Genomic DNA, 22,951 nt, shown 5'->3' on the forward strand with positions numbered 1-22,951 from the left:
TTAGCACACAATTTTTGTTATCCAAAGCGACTTACAGTAGTGTGACAGTATACAGTCTGAGCAACTGAGTTGCTCAAGGGCCCAACAGCAGCAACCTGGCAGTGGTGGGGCATGAACCAGCGACCTTCTGATTACTAGTCCAGTACCTTAACCACTAGTCTACAACTTCCCATTAATTTCACGTCCTATCAGAAATTCCTGAAGGAGAATATCTTGGCATCAGTTTATAATTTGGAGCTTAAGCACAAAGAAGATAATGATCCAAAGCACAAAAGCCAGTCCTAACTACAGTTCTGAAGTGGTCTAATCAAAGCACTGGTTTAAACCCTATTGGGATTCTGTGGCACGACCTTAAACAAGCAGTTTATGCTAGAAAGTCAATGTTCAGGACCTGTACTGTCCGGTGGGCATTGTACCAGTGAGCAAACTTAATACAACTAAAAGGTATGTGACATATTTTACAGGGAACCACTTTAATCCTTCTGTGGTCTATAGGTCCACCAAGTGGTCAAAAATGGTATTGAATGTTTTGTTATTGGTTTTTATAGTTTTAGAAAACTGATTGAAAAGATGGCATCTTAAAACACTGACACTAAATTCACTGCTCTGTTTATTTCACACTGTAAGATTGTTGGTTAATGGCAGGATTTGTCAGGTCCAGTCCTTAAGGCTTGCACTGCCTTGTGGATTTACAAGCTTTCCCTGCTCCTTGCACACTTGATTCAATCAGAAAATCTTGAACATTACTTCACAGGTTAAAATACAGGACAGTGAGCTTTCATGACTGATTAATCCTGGTCTGTGGTGTTTTATGGCCTTTCGATTGTTTGTGTATTTGCAATGGTTGGAAGGAAAGCAACCAAGATGTGTCGCTGTAGGTGTACAGTACAATGAAAAGCAGAATATTAATACATGTAAAGAGTCAATGATTAAATAAGGTAAAGGTTTGTAAGGAATTATTGCACAGAGTAAAATTGTAACCAAAATAGATTTCTAATCTTTAAAACAGGAGTATCTGCAGTAAAATAGAGTGTAGTGAAGTGTAATAGAAAGTAAACATAACAAATGCCCCTTTGTTAGAACATAACAAAGGGGCAGCAAATAGGATGGGTTATTGGTAAAGCCCTACCTAATTCACGACCATGAAATTCACATCACAAACCATGAAATGAACCTTTTACCGTGTAATATGCAATTTGCTGTGAACTTTAAAATTTAAGATTTGTTTAGCAATTTCTTAAAATATTGTTTGTTTATGCATTTTCTCCCAACTTTTAGCATATCCAATTACCCAAATGCATTATGCTTCCTCTCTAGTGATGGCGATCCCCGCCCTGATTGAGGAGAGCGAGACTGACACACGCCCCCTCCGACATGTGTGCAGTAGCCGACTGCATCTTTTCACCTGCAGAGGCGAGTATAGAGAGACACACCCTGATCAACGCGTTTTCCCTCGACTCTGTGCAGGCGACATCAATCAGCCATCAGAGGTCGCAATTGCCTCAGTTATGAGGTCCCTATCTGGCTTCCACCCTGAATGAACAACAGCCAATCATTGTTCATGTAGGCGCCCAGCCGGATGGCATAGCTGAGTTTCAAACTGATGAGTTCGAAATGTCAGCTCTGGTGTGTTTAGCAAAAATTTAACATTTTTTATTCGCATAGCATTCAAGTGTCTCACATTTACTGGTTAATTTGGTCCTAGCAATCCTGTGGCATTTGAGTTAGCAATCAGTTAGTCAAAATGTCCAAGATGTCGAAGTCTAAAGCAGTTAAAAACACGACTCAGGTAACTGAGTTTGGAAAACTCCCAACCAATTCTGTGGACGCTGGGGGTAGTGTGCCAAAACACGGACGAGAATTTTCAAACATGAAGCCTCGTACCGACACTGGATGTTCTAGGTTTACATTCAACTATTAAGATAGGCTGTGCTGTGTATTGTAGCTTTAATTTATTCTATTGTTTAATTTATTAGTGTTATTTGATGACTGCCGTGAAATGTGGCACTTTTCTTTAAAGATCCGTGAAATCTGTGATTTTTGGAAAACGAGGACCGTGAAATTAAGCACACTTTCCCTAGAGCCCTAGTTATTGGTAAGAAGGATGAGGGGGGAAGGCTTGTGCCTGTGAGGTCAGCTCTAATAATACTGATAAGTTCTGTTCATGAGAATCTTGCTGCCTCATTTTAGATGGAGTGATGAAAGCAGCGTGACCAGCTTGTAAAGGAGCACTGGGATGTGATTGTGTCTGTACAAGATGAGTGCATTTTTGGTAAGATTGTGTACAACTGTAGTGGAGTTTTCTTTACGTCTGGGTCTATGGATTCCACCTGTCGTCCTGACTTTGTTCGTTTGGGGTTACACTTGCTGGAAGACTTGTTATACCAATGCTGTTCAAGGTAAACAGTTGGTCTGCTCATCTGTGTCATTCAGTTTTATGTTTTGTATATGTGGACATTGTTTAGCTGATTTTAGAAAGTTTACACTTGATTTGCAAAAGAACAGTAGGTGCTTGTATGTGTGGATGCTTGAGTGTGGGTGTGTGTATGAGTGCGCTATATTTGGTCTTTTGATATTTTGGCAGATAGACAGTCAGGCACATGACAGCATGACACAGCACGTATGCGTGGCCTAGCTGGCAGTGTATTTTTTGGCTCTAAAGAGTACACTCCAGACCTATCTTTTTAAGTCAAACACATAGTTCTTTTAGAAATTCTAGCTGGGGTTAAGGTCAAAACGTATGGAAACTTTAGCCCGATGATGTGTGTTAAGATTCATTCATTCTCTATTGTCATATCAGCTATATATACAAGTACAAGTACATATCAAAATGATTGGACCAGGACCATGGTGCAACAGAAGTGCAAACAATACAATATACACAGTGCAGATAAAAACAGTAATACATACAAAGACCTACAATAAATACAATGGACATTTTCTAACCTTAAGTAAAGGGGCGGGACCAAAGGACATGTGTTGGCCAGTACACTGTACTGAGTAAATGTTAAGTGAGGAAATAGAATATGAATAGGGTTTGTATAGCAGCCATTATTAAAGAATAAATGTGTGTGTGTGTGTGTGTGTGTGTGTGTGTGTGTGTGTGTATGTCACTACTAAAAATGAATAAATTCCATGGCTCTGAGGCAGGAGATCTGAGGTATGTATTAAATTTATAAATGTAATAAGTTGTGTGTTATAGGTGAAAAGCCAATTTCTGAAAACGATGGTGTCTTCTCTCAGCTTGGAGGTAGGTTTGTGGGTGTAGTAGGTGGATTGGTGACTGTTAATTGCTCGTAAGTGTGAGTGAATTAATTAATAACTCATAAGCATTAAAATGACAAATTCAGTGCTGGTTTATAACATTTATAACATGTTCATGTGTACGTTACAGATGCAAAGCAAGGTTCTGAAAACTCTACTGAAGATAAATGTACACACCATGGAGGTAAGAGTTTGTAAATGGTGTGTGTGTGTGTGTGTGTAAGGTGTGCAAAACAGCCACATCCTGTTCCTGATCAGTAAAAAGTCATTACTGAAAATGAATAAATTGCATGGTTCTGAAGCATCTGTGGTATGAATTAAATGTATAAATGTAAGGAGTTGTGTGTTATAGGAGAAAAAACAGTTTCTAAAAACGATGGTATCTTCTCCCTGCTTGGAGGTAGGTTTGTGTGTGTAGTAGGTGGATTGGTGACTGTAAATTGCTCTTAGGTGTGAGTGAGTGATTGAAATAATAATTCATAAGCATTAAACTGACAAATCCAATGTTGCTTTATAACATTTATAACATGTTTATGTGTGGTATGTATTAAACGTATAAATGTAATGAGTTGTGTGTTATAGGTGGAAAGCCAATTTCTGAAAATGATAGTATCTTTTCTCAGCTTGGAGGTAAGCTGGTGTGTGTAGTAGGTGGATTGTTGACTGTAATGTGCTCTTAGGTGTGAGTGAGTGAATTAATTAATAACTCATAAGCATTAAAATGACAAATCTAGTGCTGGTTTATAACATTTATAACATGTTCATGTGTACGTTACAGATGCAAAGCACAGTTCTGAAAACTCTACTGAAGATAAATGTACACACCACGGAGGTAAGAGTTTGTAGTGGTGTGTGTGTGTAAGGTGTGCAGAAGGTGTGCAGAAGGTGTGTGTGAGTGTGTGTGTGTGTGTGTGTGTGTAAAGAAATATGGGTGTGATCCTCAATTTATGTTACTGTGGAGTTTGGCTTGTTTTCCTTCAAGTACTTAGGTACCTTCTTAAATGCTAATAGGTGATTTCTTTGCTCTAAATTGCCCAATTTAACCCAGTGTTTCTAAGACGCACTCCAGAACCACCTTGTCCCTGATCAGTGAAGAGTCATTACTGAAAATGAATAAATTGCATGACTCTGAGGCAGGAGATCTGAGGTATGAATTATGTTATTTGTGTGTGAATATATTATGAATATATTATTGTGTGTTATAGGTGAAAAGCCAATTTCTGAAAACGATGGTATCTTCTCTCAGCTTGGAGGTAGGTTTGTGTGTGTAGTAGGTGGATTGGTGACTGTAAATTGCTCATAGGTGTGAGGGAGTGAGTGAAATAATAATTCATAAGCATTAAACTGACAAATCCAGTGTTGCTTTATAACATTATGTTATAATGTTCATGTGTATGTTACAGATGCAAAGCAAGGTTCTGAAAAATCTACTGAAGATAAATGTACACACCACAGAGGTAAGAGTTTGTAAATGCTGTGTGTGTGTGTGTGTGTGTGTGTGTGTGTGTGTGTGTGTGTGTGTGTGTGTGTGTGTGTGTGTGTGTGTGTGTGTGTATCAATAAATGGTAAATGTACAATAATGAAACCTGTTGTATTGGTGAAAAGTTGATTTCTGAAAACAATGTTTACAACTTAGTGGGTGTGTGTTTGTGTAGAGGGGTTGTATGTGTGTGTGTGTGTGTGTGTGTGTGTGTGTATTTGTGTGTGTGTATTTGTGTGAGTACCAGGTTAGAATTAATTCTCTAGTTACTGTCTGAGTGGAGTCTGGCAATGATTAGAATTCCAATCTACTATGGTTTCCACTCACAGTAGATAGATAGGATACTAAAGACAAATTAATTATTCAACATATTGTATATAAATTAATAACTCATGCAGTGGATTTAAGTTTAAATATTAAGTTTATTAATGTAATTGTGTTGCAGATAAAAAGCCCATTTTAAAAAACGATTGGGATTTCAAAAATATTGGAAGTAAGTCTGTGTGCTGTATCTACGTGTGTATAAGTGGGTAAGTATGTGATGCCTTGTGATGGTGTGATACCCTGTCCACAGAGATTTCCCTGTTGTTTTTACACACCATGGATAAAGCAGCAACCAAAAAATAATAAATGCATGTATTAATAATTTATTATCAAAACATTTACGGCATTTAGCAGATGCTTATATTCAAAGTGACTTACAGTGACAGCATACAACATAAGCAATTGAGGGTTAAGAGCCTTGCTCAAGTGTGTGTGTGTGTGTGTGTGTGTGTTTTGGAGAGTTGATGTGTCTGATGTCCAAATAATGTACTTACTTATGTTGTAGATGGAAGGCAGATTTCTAAAAGCTCTGCATTTGGTGACTGCACACTTCATGGAGATGAATTTGAAGGTGTGTGTGTGTGTGTGTGTGTGTGTGTGTGTGTGTGTGTGTGTGTGTTTTGGAGAGTTGATGTGTCCAAACAGCTCTGTGTATGACAGTATTAACATAAAAAACATTTACGTTTAGAACCACAGTGCAATGAGTGGCACAGTAAAGTAGCCTGCACCTGCACAGCTCCAGGAACCTGAGTTCAATCCTCTCCTTTCATTCAAAGCCATCAAAGACAACATAAATCACTGGACCAAAATAATCCTCCCATTTACCCAGCCAGACCAACAGCCACAATGGAAAATTCAGCCAACTCTCTTCGTTACCTTTTTTGGGGACCTCACCTCAGAAAGGTACCTGCAAATAACCAGTACTAATTCAACTGGAGCTTTTTGGAGTTCAGCTGCCCTCCACAAAGAGGAAGCCACCCTGAACTCCAGCCCCTTACATTCTTACAGTCTCATCATCAATCTTCCTTTACTGCTGCTGGTATGGCCTGCACTTGTAACATGACAATAGATTGGATACTGTACATTATGAATACTTGTTTATTATGAATACTAATGTATAAAATGGTGTAATATGGTGCCCTGTGTGTGTGTGTGTTTGTCAAATGACATATAGTAAGTTGTATAGTAAGCTGTATAGTACAGCACTGTATACTTGGTTATGATTGGGTGCATACCTCTGTGTGTTTTAGTTGGAGCGAAGGCCATGTTTATCCGCATGCCAAAGAGAGGAGGGGCAAGAGGTTATATGTTGTCCCCCATGTCCAGATTAATTACTTTCCCCCGCGGTCTGTCAGAGAGCAGGCTGGCAGAGAGAGAAGAACGTTCACAATTTTTTACATGTAGATTTTGATTCTTTCTTTTGTGTCTCAGGCCAGTCTTTCAAAATGCAGTCAGTAAATGTGGATCCCTCCAAGATGGGTGTTGGGAGGGCCATCGCTGTTCTCACCTCTGGGGGAGATGCGCAAGGTAAGTCAAAAACAGCAAATACATTTAATAAATAATATTTGATTGTCATATATGCATGTTAAAAGCATACAAAGCATATGTTAACTGACTAGCTTGTACTGTGCAGTTAGACATGTTGGACATTCCATATTCTACCATAGTCTAGCAGTCAGTTTATTAGAGCAGTAACACTTTCCCCTCTTTGTCAGATTTCCTGTTATTTTCTTTATTGTCAATAAGCCCAATACATGTATATAAATGTGTGGCTTTAAGTTAATGATTTCTTTAATAAGTTCTTTTTTTGTTTATTGCTTTTTTTAAGTTTTTGATAAATATCACAATTATTATTAGGACCTGCATACTGTTTTAAAACCTATAACTTGTAACCTGTTTTAAAACCTTGACCATGTACTAACAAAATGTCATTACAGTAACACCTTAGTTAAAAATTAGAAATCAAATTAGGAGGGTTTATATATAAATAAATATAATACATTTAAATCAAATTAATTTATAAGGTTTTTTATATAAAATAGTTTTTTAAATAAATTAATAAATAAATATAAAATAATAAATACATTTTCACATGTAATATATTTACACAAACGTAATTTTAATGTCAGCAATTATTATTTATAGATGAAGTATTTACATTTTTTTGCAATTACTGTCAAATCAAATAAATTCTAAATGAACATTTTCTAATATATTTAAGGCGTAGTTACTTAAACATTTTACTGTATTTGTTAAACTAAAAACATGTAGAAAAAATAACTCACAGGCTGAGTAAAAACATGCACTTTTAATATTTTAATTACATTATACATTATAACTACACTAAATGGTCTAAAGTTTGTGAACACCTGACCTAAACTGGGTATTACACTTAAGTTCTAACAGCCTCAGCTCATTTGGCAGGACTTTTTTATAGGTTCATTTGTGCTTGTTCAATCAAAAGAGCATTTGTGAGGTCAGGGACTGATGTTGGAGTTCCAATTTATCCCAGAGGTGTTTAATCAGGGTAAGATCGGGGCTCTAAGCAGACCAGTGGAGTTCCTTTTTACCAAATTTGTAAAACCCTGCATTACGGGCCTTGATTCATGCACAGTGGCACAGTTGTGCATGAACAGGTAAGGGCCATCCCCAGCCTGATGCACGAAGTTGGAAGCATTTATTGAATTAAATTTATTGACAAAAATAATCTGATATAAACAGTTGAACTAAATAATTAGGAGGGGTGTCCACTTTTTATCCATGTAGTGTATGTTCACAGATTACTTTCCTTATTAAAACTGCAAAGCTTTAAATTTAGATGAATTACCAGTTATTTATTCTATATAATATAGATATTGGGTATCATGTTCATGCAAATAATACACATAAACAGTTTATCTGTGCTGTATGTCTAAATGTTTGCATTGTGATTATTTTTCTTATCATTAATATGATGAGACTATTGCTATAAATAAAGTTAATTGATGTAATGGAAAGCACATGCTCTAGATTTAAAGCTATGCACACCAAGCAACGTGATTCCCATTTAGCAGGAAAGGTTTTGCAAGTTCACAGAACTTTCACCACAACCTTTCAGACAACCAAAGTAAAATGACCTTTGACTTTATCAAGTATCTGATATCCCCAAATCCTCCAGCATTTCTCTCTCGCTTTCAGTCTGAGCGTAGTTATATTTAGCTGCTTGACCTTTGCTGGGGCTGCAGTTGAAAGGTGGGAACTGAGGTTCCTCTCCTGCACAGTTAAACTGATACTTGAGCAGACGCCCCTCTTGGCCTGTTAGTGTGTCTATGTATTATGCAGTGTGTTTAATTTTCTTTTTGACCTGAGCAAGGCGTAATTTGATTTCAGTGTTTTTTTAAATGATTTAATGATTCGATAAGTGTATTTGTGCTATGGTTGGTTGTGGTGCTGGGTGTCTACACAGACATGATTGGCTGTCTGGGGAAAGGATTGTCCAGGGTATTCTTGCTTTGAGCCCAGACCAGAGTAAAGCAGCTGATGAAAATGAAATGTTAGAAATAAATGTAAAAAGCCTTATAGAAGTGCTGTGAAAAAGTATTTGCTTCTTCCCAATTTCCTCTATTTTTGCATATTTGTCACATTTTATTTTATTTACTGAAGGAAAATGCTGATCAGCTCTAGCTACCACTTTTCCTATGTAAAAAGGTAATTTCCCCCTTAGCTACAAAATGATTTACAAAGAAAGAAAGAATAACTTGTCTGCCAAAGTAAAGCAAGATAGAAGGTTTCAAAAGCAGCACATCATGCCACATTCTAATGAGATTCAAAAACAGTCTGGAAATGGACTATTTTTTTTTTAGTCTAGGTGTTCTGTATGATCTAATGTTCTTCTGATCTGTGTTTTGACAGGTATGAATGCTGCTGTAAGAGCCACAGTGAGAGTAGGCATCTATACTGGGGCTAAAGTCTACTTCATACATGAGGTATCACACATACAAACACACACACAGGAGGAGAGAGAACACTTGTACAATATGGGTTATAACCACTATAGAAAGTTGCATTTTATGTGTTTGTCTGTGTGTGTGTGTGTGTGTGTGTGTGTGTGTGTGTGTGTGTGTGTAGGGTTATCAGGGTCTAGTAGACGGAGGAGACAATATCCGTCTAGCAACATGGGAGAGTGTGTCAATGATGCTACAGCTGGTAAAACAATATATTTTCATTCTTTTTCTCATTATATTACACTAATGATCAAATCTGCATAGCATTATTTATCAATGATAATTAAAGCAAGCAGTTAATTATACAAATGTATACTACAATATTATAAGACTTGGTACGTATTGCAAGTGAGAGTAAGTCATCTGTCAGAGGTTGTGCTATGTGGATTGGCTTTAACATTGTTAAAAATTAAATAGTTTACTACTAGTAAGTCATCTGGACTAGTATGGACCAGCTACAAATGTTTCATGCATACCATATGCTGACCACCTGAAGAATTACTGTAGAATAATTAAAGATATAGTATTAAACAAATGCAGTGGAAACCAGAACCACCACGACCCTGTCCAAAATAAAACAGTACTAAACCGGAATGAAAAGTAAATAAAATGGAACAAAATAATAATAAGCAGTGGTAGAGCAGTGTCAGACACCAAAATGTTTTAGATACCTGGGTTTAGGCCTCTTTTACTGTCTGCTAGGAGTTTCTATCTGTGTTCACGCCAGTTTACTTCCACCTTCCAAACACAAGCAGTATGTGGATTCACTACTCTAAATTTTATCCTTAAATGTGAGTTATAAACTGAACTCTATTCAGTTTAGGGTTCTGCTACAACCCTGAAAAGAGTGAAGATGAATAAATATATGAACATATACAGTATAGTTGTCCCAATACTTTTTGTCATGTCCCTTTTTTGCATAAAAGCCTCTGTATAAAAAAAGCATTATCCTCTGCATAAAAGCTTATCTGCATTAATCTACATTTTGACCTCCGCAGGGTGGTACAGTGATTGGCAGTGCCCGTTGTCAGGATTTCCGCACTAAGGAGGGCCGGACTAAAGCAGCATGTAACCTGGTGAAGTTGGGCATCACTAATCTGTGTGTGATAGGTGGAGATGGCAGCTTGACAGGAGCAGACCATTTCCGTGCTGAATGGAGTGAGCTGCTCCAGATATTGATTAAAGAAGGTAAGTTGTCTATCCACACTGCATTATACAGTCTGAGAATGGATCAACACTCTCCTCGAAGTGCACTTAGCTGCCCTGTAATGTTGCATTAGCAGCAGTTTAAAATGATACGAAATGACTTCATCACCCTGTCAGACTGGTAGGTGTCGTGCAGTGGGGAAAACTGGCCAGTCAGCAGAATTAGGATTTGATTTATAAGGGGTAAATGATTTAAAAAATAATATTTATGAGTAAAAGGTACTGTCAAAAGAAGTACCCAGAGAACAACAGAACATGACTAACTCTTCATTAGGGGTGACAATCAGTGCCTGTTCTCACAGATGCTCTTTTGTTTGGCAGTTGTAGCCTAGTGGTTGAGGTACTGGACTAGTAATCACAAGGTTGCTGGTTCAATCCCCACCACTGCCAGGTTGCCACTGTTGGACATTTGAGCAAGGTTCTTAACTCTGAATTGCTTAAACAATGTACTGTCACTGTATTGTAAGTTGCTTTGGATAAAAGCGTCTGCTAAATGCTGAAAATATAAATGTAATGTAAATAGGCACAAATACCCATAGAAACAATCCAAAACCTTCATTCTAGGTTTTGTCTGTCTGCAGGTAAGATCACAGCCGAGGAGGCCAAGCGTTCATCCCATCTGAACATCGTAGGGATGGTTGGCTCCATCGACAATGATTTTTGCGGCACAGACATGACGATCGGAACAGACTCGGCTTTGCACAGAATTATAGAGGTGGTGGATGCTATTACCACCACAGCACAAAGGTAAATGCACAGAACATACAGATGCAGACTCATACACAGACAGGAAGATTATCAATACAGTGAAGTGTAGCTATAGTGACCAATACCAGCACAGACCATACCAACATAACCAACAATGGGCCGCAATAGTGGACAAAAAGCTTTATTGCATTATTATTTAGTAAAAACTATTACACAAGTGTGGTCTGTGCTTTCATGTTTCCGGGACTTTATACTGCCCACAGGTTACAGCTCTTTGCTTTGGAGGCTAAGATGCATTAAAATGTCTACCAGCATTATGTGTTTACTAGATTGTCGTATAATTTCTTTTAACAAAAACAACTTTCATGGCCTCTCAGGTGGCACAGCGGTAAAAACACACACTGGAACCAGAGCTTAGATCTCGAATACATCGTATCCAGTCTCAGCTCTGCCTGCCGGCTGGGCTGGAAAGCCACATGAACAACGATTGGTCTGTTGTTCAGATAGGGGTGGGATTAAGCCGGATAGGGACTCTCTCATAACTAATGCAATTACGACCTCTGGTTGATTGGTGGCGCCTGCACAGAGATCAGAAAAGAGTGCTGTCAGGGTGTGTCTCTCCGTACACAGTGCTGATACGCATTGCACTCGTCAAAGTGTACGTGACAAGATGCATACGGCATGCTGCCCACGTGTCGGAGGGGGCGTGGGTTAGCTTTGTTCTTCTCAATCAGATCGGGGATCGGCATTGGTGGAGAGGAAGCATGACGCAATCGGGCAATTGGACTCGTTAAAAGGAAGGAAAAGGGGAGAAAATGCATGAACAAAGCATATATTAAACAACTTTCACATCCATCTTTGATAAGTCAGGCTTTAAAACACTATATAACAGCTGCTTTATCTTCCTTAATTAACAGTCATCAGCGAGCCTTCATTCTAGAGGTGATGGGCAGACACTGTGGGTATGTAACACTACTGAGAAACTTTTTATGCTTAGCTAGCCGTCTGCACTTAATGATCTTCACACTTTGAGCTCTGTGTGTTTGTGTTTGTAGGTATTTGGCATTGATAACCGCTCTGGCAAGTGGTGCTGACTGGGTATTTATTCCTGAGATGCCTCCAGAGGACGGCTGGGAGGACCACCTGTGCAGAAGATTAGCCAGTGTAACACACACTTGTACACACTTACGCACAATGTGAACACACACATTGTATTACATGGATTGCTCATATAATTATGGTCAGACAAAAGTAATATTATGGATGGGTTAAATGGCAGTGTAAATGACATATTCTGCTGCTCTAAAATACATCATTCATTTTCACTGTTCACAATCTAGCTCTGCCTATAAGTTATAAACTCTTATTTTCTCGGTGGAGGGTTGAATACTTCTGATGACAAGTGTTTATTTCTCTAAATGTTAGGAACTTTGATTAGGGACAATTTGTAATGGATAGAAAACTGGATAAGAGCATACAGTGGGGCCAAAAAGTATTTAGTCAGCCACTGATTGTGCAAGTTCTCCTACTTAGAAAGATGAGAGAGGTCTGTAATTTTCATCATAGGTGCACATCAACTATGAGAGACAAAATGAGAAAAAAAAATCCAGGAAATCACATTGTAGGATTTTTAAAGAATTTATTTGTAAATTATGGTGGAAAATAAGTATTTGGTCAATAACAAAAGTTCAACTCAATACTTTGTAACATAACCTTTGTTGGCAATGACAGAGGTCAAACGTTTCCTGTAAGTCTTCACCAGGTTTGCACACACTGTAGCTGGTATTTTGGCCCATTCCTCCATGCAGATCTCCTCTAGAGCAATGATGTTTTGGGGCTGTCGCTGGGCAACACGGACTCCACAAATTTTCTATGGGGTTGAGGTCTGGAGACTGGCTAGGCCACTCCAGGACCTTGAAATGCTTTTTACGGAGCCACTCCTTCGTTGCCCGAGCGGTGTGTTTGGGATCATTGTCATGCTGGAAGACCCAGCCACGTTCCATCTTCAATGCTCTCACTGATGGAAGGAGATTTTGGCTTAAAATCTCACGATACATGGCCCCGTTCATTCTTCCCTTAACACGGATCAGTCGTCCTGTCCCCTTTGCAGAAAAACAGCCCCAAAGCATGATGTTTCCACCCCCATGCTTCACAGTAGGTATGGTGTTCTTGGGTTCTTCTTCTTCCTCCAAACACGACGAGTTGAGTTTTTACCAAAAAGTTCCATTTTGGTTTCATCTGACCACATGATATTCTCCCAATCCTCTTCTGGATCATCTATAAGCTCTCTGGCAAACTTCAGACGGGCCTGGACATGTACTGGCTTAAGCAGGGGGACACGCCTGGCACTGCAGGATTTGAGTCCCTCTCGGCGTAGTGTGTTACTGATGGTAGCCTTTGTTACTTTGGCCCCAGCTCTCTGCAGGTCATTCATCAGGTCCCTCCGTGTAGTTCTGGGATATTTTGCTCACCGTTCTCATGATCATTTTGACCCCACGGGATCGAGGGAGATTATCAATGGTCTTGTATGCCTTCCATTTTCTTACAATTGCTCCCACAGTTGATTTATTCACACCAACCTGCTTGCCTATTGTAGATTCACTCTTCCCAGCCTGGTGCAGGTCTACAATTTTCTTCCTGGTGTCCTTCGACAGCTCTTTGGTCTTGGCCATGGTTGACTGTTTGAGGCTGTGGACAGGTGTCTTTTATATAGATAACGATGTCAAACCGGTGCCAATAATACAGGTAATGAGTGGAGGACAGAAGAGCTTCTTAAAGAAGAAGTTACAGGTCTGTGAGAGCCAGAAATCTTGCTTGTTTGTTATTTACCAAATACTTATTTTCCACCATAATTTACAAATAAATTCTTTAAAAATCGTACAATGTGATTTCCTGGATTTTTTTTTCTCATTTTGTCTCTCATAGTTGAAGTGTACCTATGATGAAAATTACAGACCTCTCTTATCTTTCTAAGTAGGAGAACTTGCACAATCAGTGGCTAACTAAATACTTTTTGGCCCCACTGTATCTAAATGGGCAGGTAAATGTGGGGTGTTTCCAGTGTACAGTGGTTAGTACCTACCAAAAGTTGTCCAAGGAAGAACAAGCGGTGAACCAAAGACATGGTCTTGGGTGCTTAATGTGCTCCATAGTGAAACATTCTGGTCCCCATACCAGATGATGCACAGTCTTTACACTGGATGCCCTTCCTGACACGGCCCTCTGTATTTTATCTGGACCTGGGACCATTACTAAGTGTGCACTGAAAATGGCTAGGTTGTTTCGACCACCCCTTGGACATTAGCCAGTCATATCTGTGCCGACCGGGCCAATACCACCATTGAGATTTAAACCCTAGATCCTTGATTCTATGCAATAGTGGGCTAGTGTACTTTACATTTGTGCCAGACGAGCTCCCTGTAATTAATCTGAATATATATTTCATGGTTGTATTTGTGTGTTTGTGTTACTACAGCAAAGGCGTCTGGGCTATCGTCTAAACGTCATCATTGTGGCTGAAGGAGCTATGGATCGTTGCGGCAAACCGATCACATGTGACATAATCAAGAATGTAAGAAAATCACAAAACCCATAATGAGAACAAACCTGAATGATGCAGAATTTCTGCCATGTGCTCATGTTCTTCCTGTGTTTAGTTGGTTAGTAAAAAACTGGGATTTGACACTCGAGCTACCATCCTGGGTCACGTGCAAAGGGGAGGAACACCTTCGGCCTTTGACAGAATACTGGTAAAATACTAAGTACCCTGATTCATTTCTAATATAACAAGTATGTGTACTTTTGATTTATGTAGGACTAACTCTTGCTTTTGCTCCTCTCAGGGTAGTAGGATGGGCGTGGAGGCAGTGATGGCATTGCTGGAGGCCACTCCTGAAACACCAGCATGTGTTGTCAGCTTGTCCGGGAATCAGGCTGTCAGACTGCCCCTAATGGAGTGTGTGCAAGTGGTACAGATTTCCCTCTTCATTCTTGAACATTAGAACTGGCACTCCTGGAAAAAGCCTTACACAACAGCAGCTATCTGACTATAAAACAAGAATCTGTGGTCCAATACTCATAGTCAATAGGTCTATGCTTGGTTGATCTGTGAACAGGCTTGGGTAGACAAGTCAATAGAACAAGACAAAGACGTAACAGGGTGTGGTCAAAGCACAAGACAATATTTCTCAACAAACTGCTCAGTACAGGCTCTGATTATGCTTTAATACCTCACACTGGTCTACACACAGAAAGAGATTTAAACAGGGAGCAAACAAGAACAAGGCAAATTCAAAACAGGTGATTAATGAAACTCAAGACTTAAAGGGACTGAAAATGGGTGCAAAATGAAACATGGCTGAGACCAATCCAATCCATTAACATTTCACTGACCAATTTAATTGTATTATTGTATATATAAACAAACTTAGAATGTAATGCATAACGCTCTTAAAAGATTACCCTTTAAACAAAAGCTAGATAGCTACAGAGTGACCTTGATGTAATCGTTTCAGCTGTAACAACCACCACTCATCTAAGAAGGTTTTTCACAAGACTTTAAAGTATGTCTGTGGGAATCTGTGCCCATTCAGTCAAAAAGCATTTGTATGGCTGGGCACTGATGATGGTCAAGAAAGTCGCAGTTGATCTTTTCTTTCATTCCAAAGCTGTTCATTAAGGCTGAGGTCAGGGCTCTATGCAGGCCACTGGAGTTTCTTTAAACCAAGTTTTTTTTTTTTTTTTTTTTTTTGCTTTAGGTGCAGGGGCATAGTCATGTTGAAAAAGGAAAGGGCCTTCTCTAAACTGTTGCTGTAAAGTTGAAAGCATATAATTTAACTGTATTATTGTAAATAAAAACAAATTTAGAATGTCATGCCTAACACTTTTTAAAAAGCTGTGACACAGGCATGTTTACGAGTGCGTCACCTCACCTATTGTATCAAATAACTTATACAAGACTTTATACAACCACATCAACAGTATGTAGTATTTCAAACTATTTTTCAAGCGACCCACATTTGTCCATGCAACACAAAAAATGCGTCTTATTCCCTCTACAGTGGTGCATTTGCATACAAGTGTCAGTTTATGTGCCTGTTAAAATCAGTTTAATTAGTATTCTTTTTTTCTGCAACACATTTTTTGGGCTTGCGCAGTGTTTAAAAAACCCTGGTGTAAAGCACACCCCCGTTGGACTCTGAATAAGTGAAAAGGCATTCTCTTCTAAATAACACTTACATCAGTCACTCTGGTTGACAAATGTAGTAGATTTCATGGTGCTTACTATTTATTGTAAATTTATTTATTGTAAATTGCTGAAGAAGAAATTTTAATAGCTTTTTTGATGGTTTGGACTGGGCTTCTTAGTTCCAGTAAATGACAGTTTTAAGAATTCCCCCTCCTCTTTCAACATGACAGTTCCTCCTTTTATCATAATGTCTAAATGTTTAAACTGTATCTGCTGCTCAGGGCCCTGACCTGAACCCAACCCTGAGCTCAACAATAGATGAATTTAAGAAGAATTAGATTAATAACTGTGGCTGCTGAAGATGCAAGGAGGGGAAGAACTACATAATAATGACTTTGGTTTTGAATCACATGTTCAATAAGCATGTATGTATGTACAGTTAAGGTGTCCAAAAACTTTTGACCATGTAGTGTACCTCAACAGCACTTTAGTTTTGGATTTGTTTGTAAGAACAGGGTTCATTTGATGCATTAAATTCTTTTAAAATGCTTTTATGTAACAAAGACTAGTGTTTATACTGTATGTAACAAACCTTTCTGTTCTCTCAGACTAAAGATGTGACTAAAGCCATGTCGGAGGGCAACTATGAACAGGCCTTGATGCTGAGGGGAAGGTATGTATCATGTTGTCGTTGGCCATTTCATTATGCTTTCCACCATCAGAAATCCTGATATATGCTGTGCATTTGTGCTACTTCTTTACTGCAGAAGTTTTGAGAACAGCTGGAACACATACAAACTGCTTGCTCATGTGAACCCTGCTGAGGTCAAGGTAAGCAGATGCACCAAATAATTATTCATCTAAACTATTGTTTCTTATTTCTTTTGTCCTCTTTTGATATCTTTCTTAATTCTCTTTTTTCAGAGCAATATAAATATAGCCCTAATGAACGTGGGTGCCCCATGCGCAGGTATGAACGCAGCAGTACGTTCAGCAGTCAGGACTGGAATTCTGCAGGGGCATCAGATGCTGGTTATACATGACGGCTTTGAAGGACTTGCTCATGGCAATGTAAATACACACATACAACAATGAGTGTATGGTGTACTATATACTTATTTAATATGCACACAAACACTAATCTAACACTCTCCATGTGATCAGGTTGAGCCTATTACATGGGCAACTGTTGGGGACTGGACTGGGCAAGGTGGTTCCAACTTGGGAACTAAGAGGTACCACAGTCATGTCTATTAAACTTTCTCAATCAGTTTCTTAAAATTACACATAACTTGTCATTTAAAAACAAAAGAAAGAAAAACACACAGCATTTATTATTCTTAATAAATTATTACGGTTTTTAAAGCCCAGGGAAATGCTAACTATGCATCTTAATTAAAATAATAATAATAAATAGTTAATATGTTATGAATAGGAAATGTATATGAATAAGAAACACAGCTTTCTGACCTAGAATACAAAAACACCTTTGTAAGTTTGAGACAGTGTGTAGCGCTGTCGCCTCACAGAAGGTAGGTCCTGGGTTCGATTCCCAGATGTAGTGGTCCAGGTTCCTTCTGTGTTCGCATCTTCTCCCCATGTCTGTGTGGGTTTTCACTTTGAGCATCGGTTTCCTCCCACAGTCCAAAGGAAACCCACACAGACACAGGGAGAACATGCAAACTCCACAGAGAAAGGGCTCGGACCGCCCCACCTGGGGATCGAACCCAGGACCTTGTTGCTGTGAGGCAACAGTGCTACCCTCTTAGCCACCGTGCCACCCCATGTGGCCATGTAATACATAAAATTTATATTTTAATTCAGTTTTGTAAGCGTACTATAGCCTTCTGTTCCCCTGTGTGTGTGTGTGTGTGTGTGTGTGTGTAGAACACTGCCAGCCAGTGTTATGGAGGAAGTCAGTCTTAACATAGCTAAGTTTAACATCCATGCTCTAGTCATCATTGGAGGGTTTGAGGTAAGAAAAGTAACTGAAATAATCGTAGAAACCAGATTCACTTATATTCTCAAAACACTATTTAAATTTTTACTGACTCTCTCTCTCTCTCTCTCTCTCTCTCTCTCTCTCTCAGGCATTTGAAGGGGGTTTGGAAATGGTGGCTGGTAGAGAGAAGTATGAGGAACTGTGTATCCCCATGGTCATTATTCCAGCCACTGTGTCTAATAATGTTCCTGGATCAGACTTCAGCATTGGAGCTGATACTGCTCTCAACACCATTACATCTGTGAGGAGCACAAACACACACACACACACACACACACACTTAGAATTAGATTTTCACCTTCCATAACATCCCCAAATTCTGTGTGTTTGTACTTTAGACCTGTGACAGAATAAAACAATCTGCAGCTGGAACAAAGCGTAGAGTTTTCATCATTGAAACTGCGGGAGGATATTGTGGTTATCTGGCAACCATGGCAGGCCTTTCTGCTGGAGCTGATGCTGCCTACATCTATGAAGACCCTTTCGGCATACATGACCTGCAGGTGAAACAGAGAAGGATTGGTTACAGAATACACATGCAAATACAAATGTGTACATATATTTGAACATTTTAAATATCACACAAAAATGTGTAAAAAAAAAAAAAAAAGAAAAACACACAGTTAACAATTAAAAAGTAAAAATTTGAATCTGTATCAATATTTATAGTTATTTTCCAAACTAGTTTTTCTGCAGAGTTTGTGTACATTGTTTTGTTTTGCAGGTGAATGTTGAGCATTTGGTTGAGAAAATGAAGACCACAGTGAAAAGAGGCCTTATCCTCAGGTTAAGAGCTTTGTCTTTACCTTAGCTATTTCTTTGCTTTTCTACTCATGGTTAAGGTCAAATGTTTACATACATTTGTAAAGGAAATGGAAATTTATATCACAGCAATAATTTTAATTATTTCTGCAAATGTTCTTTTTGTGGCTGAATTATTGGAACACAAATTAAAATGGGTTTTATAGGTTTATATGAGCTTAGGCTGGGCTTTATAATAACCATGGGCTTCTTCTTTAGAGCAGGGGTGTCAAACTCATTTTCACCGAGGGCCACATCTCCATTATGGTGGCCCTCAAAGGGCAGATTGGAACATATCCTGCTCTGATTGCAATCTGCCTTTTAAGTCTTGGACAATTTGTTGTTTTTCTTGGAGGCTAAATTCTGTGTTTGGTGTCACAAATACTGTATATTTATAATGTATATCTACATTTATATTGTACTCCTTTACATTTACATTTTCAGCATTTAGCAGACACTTTACCACAGACACGGCCTCATAACACAAGAGACGTATCGATTTTTCTTCCTGAAGCACAAACTTGTCTTCACTTTGTCATCTTTCATTAAATTTCCTTCCTTCTGCTTCAATTTTATCTTCTTGTACATTTTGGGATTATTTGTAAATATTTTTCAACATCACTTGTTGGAAAACCACCTCAGTTAAACGCTGATGTGGAAACACTGCCATCTAGTGGTGGGATTGGCATGCATCGCTGGAGATGCAGTTTATGTATGATTTAGTGTATTTTAAGACAATCATACATTCTTTAAGCTCTCGCAGGCCACATAAAATTACTTGACAGGCCGGATTTGGCCCGCTGGCCTTGAGTATGACACATTACGCTTTAAAGTTTTTTCTAGAGTTGCTCAAGAAAGTTTCGGTTGATGTTCCAGTTCATTTCAAACCTGTTAAGTGGGGATAAGAACAGAGCCCTGTGCAGGCCACTGGAGTTTTTTAAATCAAGCTTTTGAACACAGAGCACAGTCATGTTGGAAAAGAAAAGGGCCTTCCTTAGCCAGTTGCTGCAAAGTTGGAAGCGTATAAAAATATTAGAAGGGGTGTCCTATCACTTTTGCCCATATTGTGTATGTACCTTTTATTAGGTGCGGTCAAACTAGCCCTCTGTAAATGACAATTAGGAATTAGGAAGCCTTGCAACAAATCACAACAGTGTTACAGAACTTGTTCTTTGCCTTTAAATCTCGACTTAAGTCTTATTTTTTCCTGTTTTATATCCCTAACCATTTATAAATCTTGTTGTAATTTTACTTATTAACACCAAGTAATGATTTACAGGAATGAGAAATGTAACCCCAACTACACAACAGACTTCATCTTTAACCTGTACTCAGAGGAGGGCAAAGGAGTCTTCGACTGTCGCAAAAACGTGCTGGGGCACATGCAACAGGTTCTAATGTTCTGCTTTTCTTGACTCTCTGATATTTTATTCCGTAGCTTCTCTCACCAAAGACTGACATATTCTCCCTCCCCCTCTTTCTGTATATTTTAGGGTGGAACTCCATCACCATTTGACAGAAACTTTGGCACTAAGATGGGAGCTAAAGCTGTGTTGTGGTTGACTGATAAACTGAAGGAATGCTACAGACACGGTTTGTAATGTTTCAAAATGAGGGGGTATGAATGACACCTCTGACATTAATTGTATTAACTCAACTCTAATCTGTAGTCTCTCAGCTCTAATTTGTGTTCTTTAGAGCCAGAGCTTAAATCACTCCATGCTTTTCCACAATTGTTAGCCCCTTGACGTTTACATTACCAGCTTGCAACCAGACTTGCAATTATGACCAAATACAATGCAAGCAATAAACGATTAAGGACCTTGCTCAGAAGCCCAAACATGGTAACTTAGCGATGGGGGATCTTAAAACAGGGCCCTCTGATCATTAGTCCAGGTTCTTAACCACTAAGCTACCTCTGCCACTTGACCATATTAAACATAAAAGGTAGAAACTCTTCTAAAATCACAGATGCATAAGCTACAATCATTGTGATCCTCATTACACTATGAAAGAGAACGTTCCTATTAACAAGTCAACACAGGAAACCAGATGAGAAGGACGAGAGGAAGTGGTAAAAAGACAGATAATGACAAACAAATTAAGGGAAATTACTATAAGGCAAATTTTAAAATATAAAAAGAACATTTATTTTGGCCAAGCAAGCTGCTAGTAATGGGTACTTACACGAGCTAGAAGTAGCTCTTGTTCTTTTTTAGCCCAAATTTTTAAGCGTAGAGGATGTAACAATGGTTTATTGATTTGAGGGGATTTGGAAAGTCTCAGTCAAACAAACCTATACATGAATGACAAACTAAATGACAAATTATATTCAAGATTCAAGATATTTATTTTTCATTAGCACATGCATGTACAGAAGAATAAAAAGTAAATGACTCTGGCTGAATAGTCAAATATTAAGAAAATCTGGTTCCCTAAAACCAGATTTTTATACTGGTTTCAATACTGGCACCTTGTGAGTGAAATGTGGGGGTATGATTAACTCCTGTTTGAACTCTGAACTCCATCTGGGTTTGTACAGGTCGTATCTTTGCCAACACACCAGACTCTGCATGCGTGCTGGGTTTGAAGAAGAGATCCATGGTTTTCCAGCCTCTTTCTGAGCTCAAGGAGAATACTGACTTTAAGTAAGTTATTTCATGTCATATATTTTTGTTTCTCCTCCCTATAGAACAGTACGGGCCATTTTCCAGCTCTGGTTATGAGTAAATATCCCGTTAATATTCTGTTTATTCCAAAAGTGTAAAGTTTAGAACCAAGTTAACCAGGTACAGTATATACAGTACTTACAGAAATGTGGGTTCTGATCATGTGATTCCTAACAAACCTTCCTTCTGTTTGTAGACATCGTATTCCCAAGACTCAGTGGTGGTTGAGCCTGAGGCCCATTCTGAAGATTCTGGCTAAATACAACATCAGCTTAGATATCTCAGAGAAGACAGCTATGGAAAGTGTTATCAAAAAGAGAGGAATGGTTTAGATGCATTCACACAAATACACTCAAATAAAAATACTGAAAATGTGCTTCCTCTGTAACAGATTTTCAACAGCACAGACCAGTTTCTGGTATTATTTTCAAATGATGCAAGCTTTCCATTTAAAACCACACACTAACTGCACATCTTCTGTTACGCATGCATTGCTGGCCACTTCCTACTACTTAATGTGCCTTGTTCTACGTATTTTACCTTCAGTACTATATTGTGTGTGCTGTAGTAAAATATAATTGCACCAAGATCAGTTAAATTGTGTTATCTCATACATGTATGGCACAGAAAAGCCTGACTAAATTTACTTGAATGTTAAATGTTAAAATAGTTTTCAAGTGGTTTCTGAACTAGATTTAACACTAAAGCTTCTGGAATTGTCATAAGTTACAATTAAATTCACCTTCTATTACCAGTTGTCCACTTTGTACTTCATATTCACACTTTTCATCTCATAAACCCTTATTGCATCCATTGCAGTGTCTTTAAATAAGAACCAGCTTTATATATATATATATATATATATATATATATATATATACATATATATATATATATATATACATATATATATATATATATATACAGTGGGGAAAATAAGTATTTGATCCCCTGCTGATTTTGTAAGTTTACCCCCTTACAAAGACTTGAACAGTCTATAATTTTTATGGAAGGTTTATTTTAACAGAGAGAGACAGAATATCAACAAAAAATCCAGAAAAAAACATTAAATAAAATATGAATATGAATTAATTTGTATTTAATTAAGGGAAATAAGTATTTGATCCCCTACCAACTAGCAAGAATTCTGACCCCCACAGACTGGTTATGTGCACAAAAGGCACACAAATTAGTCCTGTCCCTGTATAAAAGACACCTGTAACAGAATCAGTTTCTTTCATTCAAATCTCTCGACCACCATGGGCAAGACCAAAGAGCTATCAAAGGACGTCAGGGACAAGATTGTAGACCTGCACAAGGCTGGAA

At 38.4% G+C, this 22,951-nt stretch overlaps 1 protein-coding gene across 1 annotated transcript; it reads left to right on the top strand.

The window, feature by feature from the left end:
- The first annotated feature begins 6,241 nt into the window (after positions 1-6,241).
- pfkmb (phosphofructokinase, muscle b) lies at positions 6,242-22,376 on the top strand. Its single transcript, XM_062997940.1, has 22 exons — positions 6,242-6,595; positions 8,960-9,033; positions 9,176-9,253; positions 10,050-10,239; positions 10,839-11,004; positions 11,883-11,927; positions 12,021-12,129; positions 14,441-14,536; positions 14,622-14,714; positions 14,808-14,933; positions 16,762-16,826; positions 16,921-16,984; positions 17,078-17,224; positions 17,318-17,388; positions 18,041-18,128; positions 18,244-18,396; positions 18,494-18,658; positions 18,880-18,941; positions 20,236-20,347; positions 20,450-20,549; positions 21,499-21,604; positions 21,822-22,376. The coding sequence occupies exons 1-22, from the start codon at positions 6,514-6,516 to the stop codon at positions 21,955-21,957; spliced, it is 2,328 nt and encodes a 775-aa protein (XP_062854010.1). The 5' UTR covers positions 6,242-6,513; the 3' UTR covers positions 21,958-22,376.
- The last annotated feature ends 575 nt before the right edge of the window (positions 22,377-22,951 follow it).

The sequence above is a fragment of the Trichomycterus rosablanca genome, chromosome 6 (genome assembly GCF_030014385.1).
Source record: "Trichomycterus rosablanca isolate fTriRos1 chromosome 6, fTriRos1.hap1, whole genome shotgun sequence".
Taxonomy (NCBI): Eukaryota; Metazoa; Chordata; class Actinopteri; order Siluriformes; family Trichomycteridae; genus Trichomycterus; species Trichomycterus rosablanca.

Bases quoted from the DNA above. Each gene is read 5' to 3' on its own strand.
- pfkmb (XM_062997940.1), top strand. From the start codon at position 6,514: ATGCAGTCAGTAAATGTGGATCCCTCCAAGATGGGTGTTGGGAGGGCC. The intron at 18,942-20,235 runs GTTAAGAGCTTT...AATGATTTACAG, and splicing joins AAAAGAGGCCTTATCCTCAG to GAATGAGAAATGTAACCCCA. The intron at 21,605-21,821 runs GTAAGTTATTTC...TTCTGTTTGTAG, and splicing joins AAGGAGAATACTGACTTTAA to ACATCGTATTCCCAAGACTC.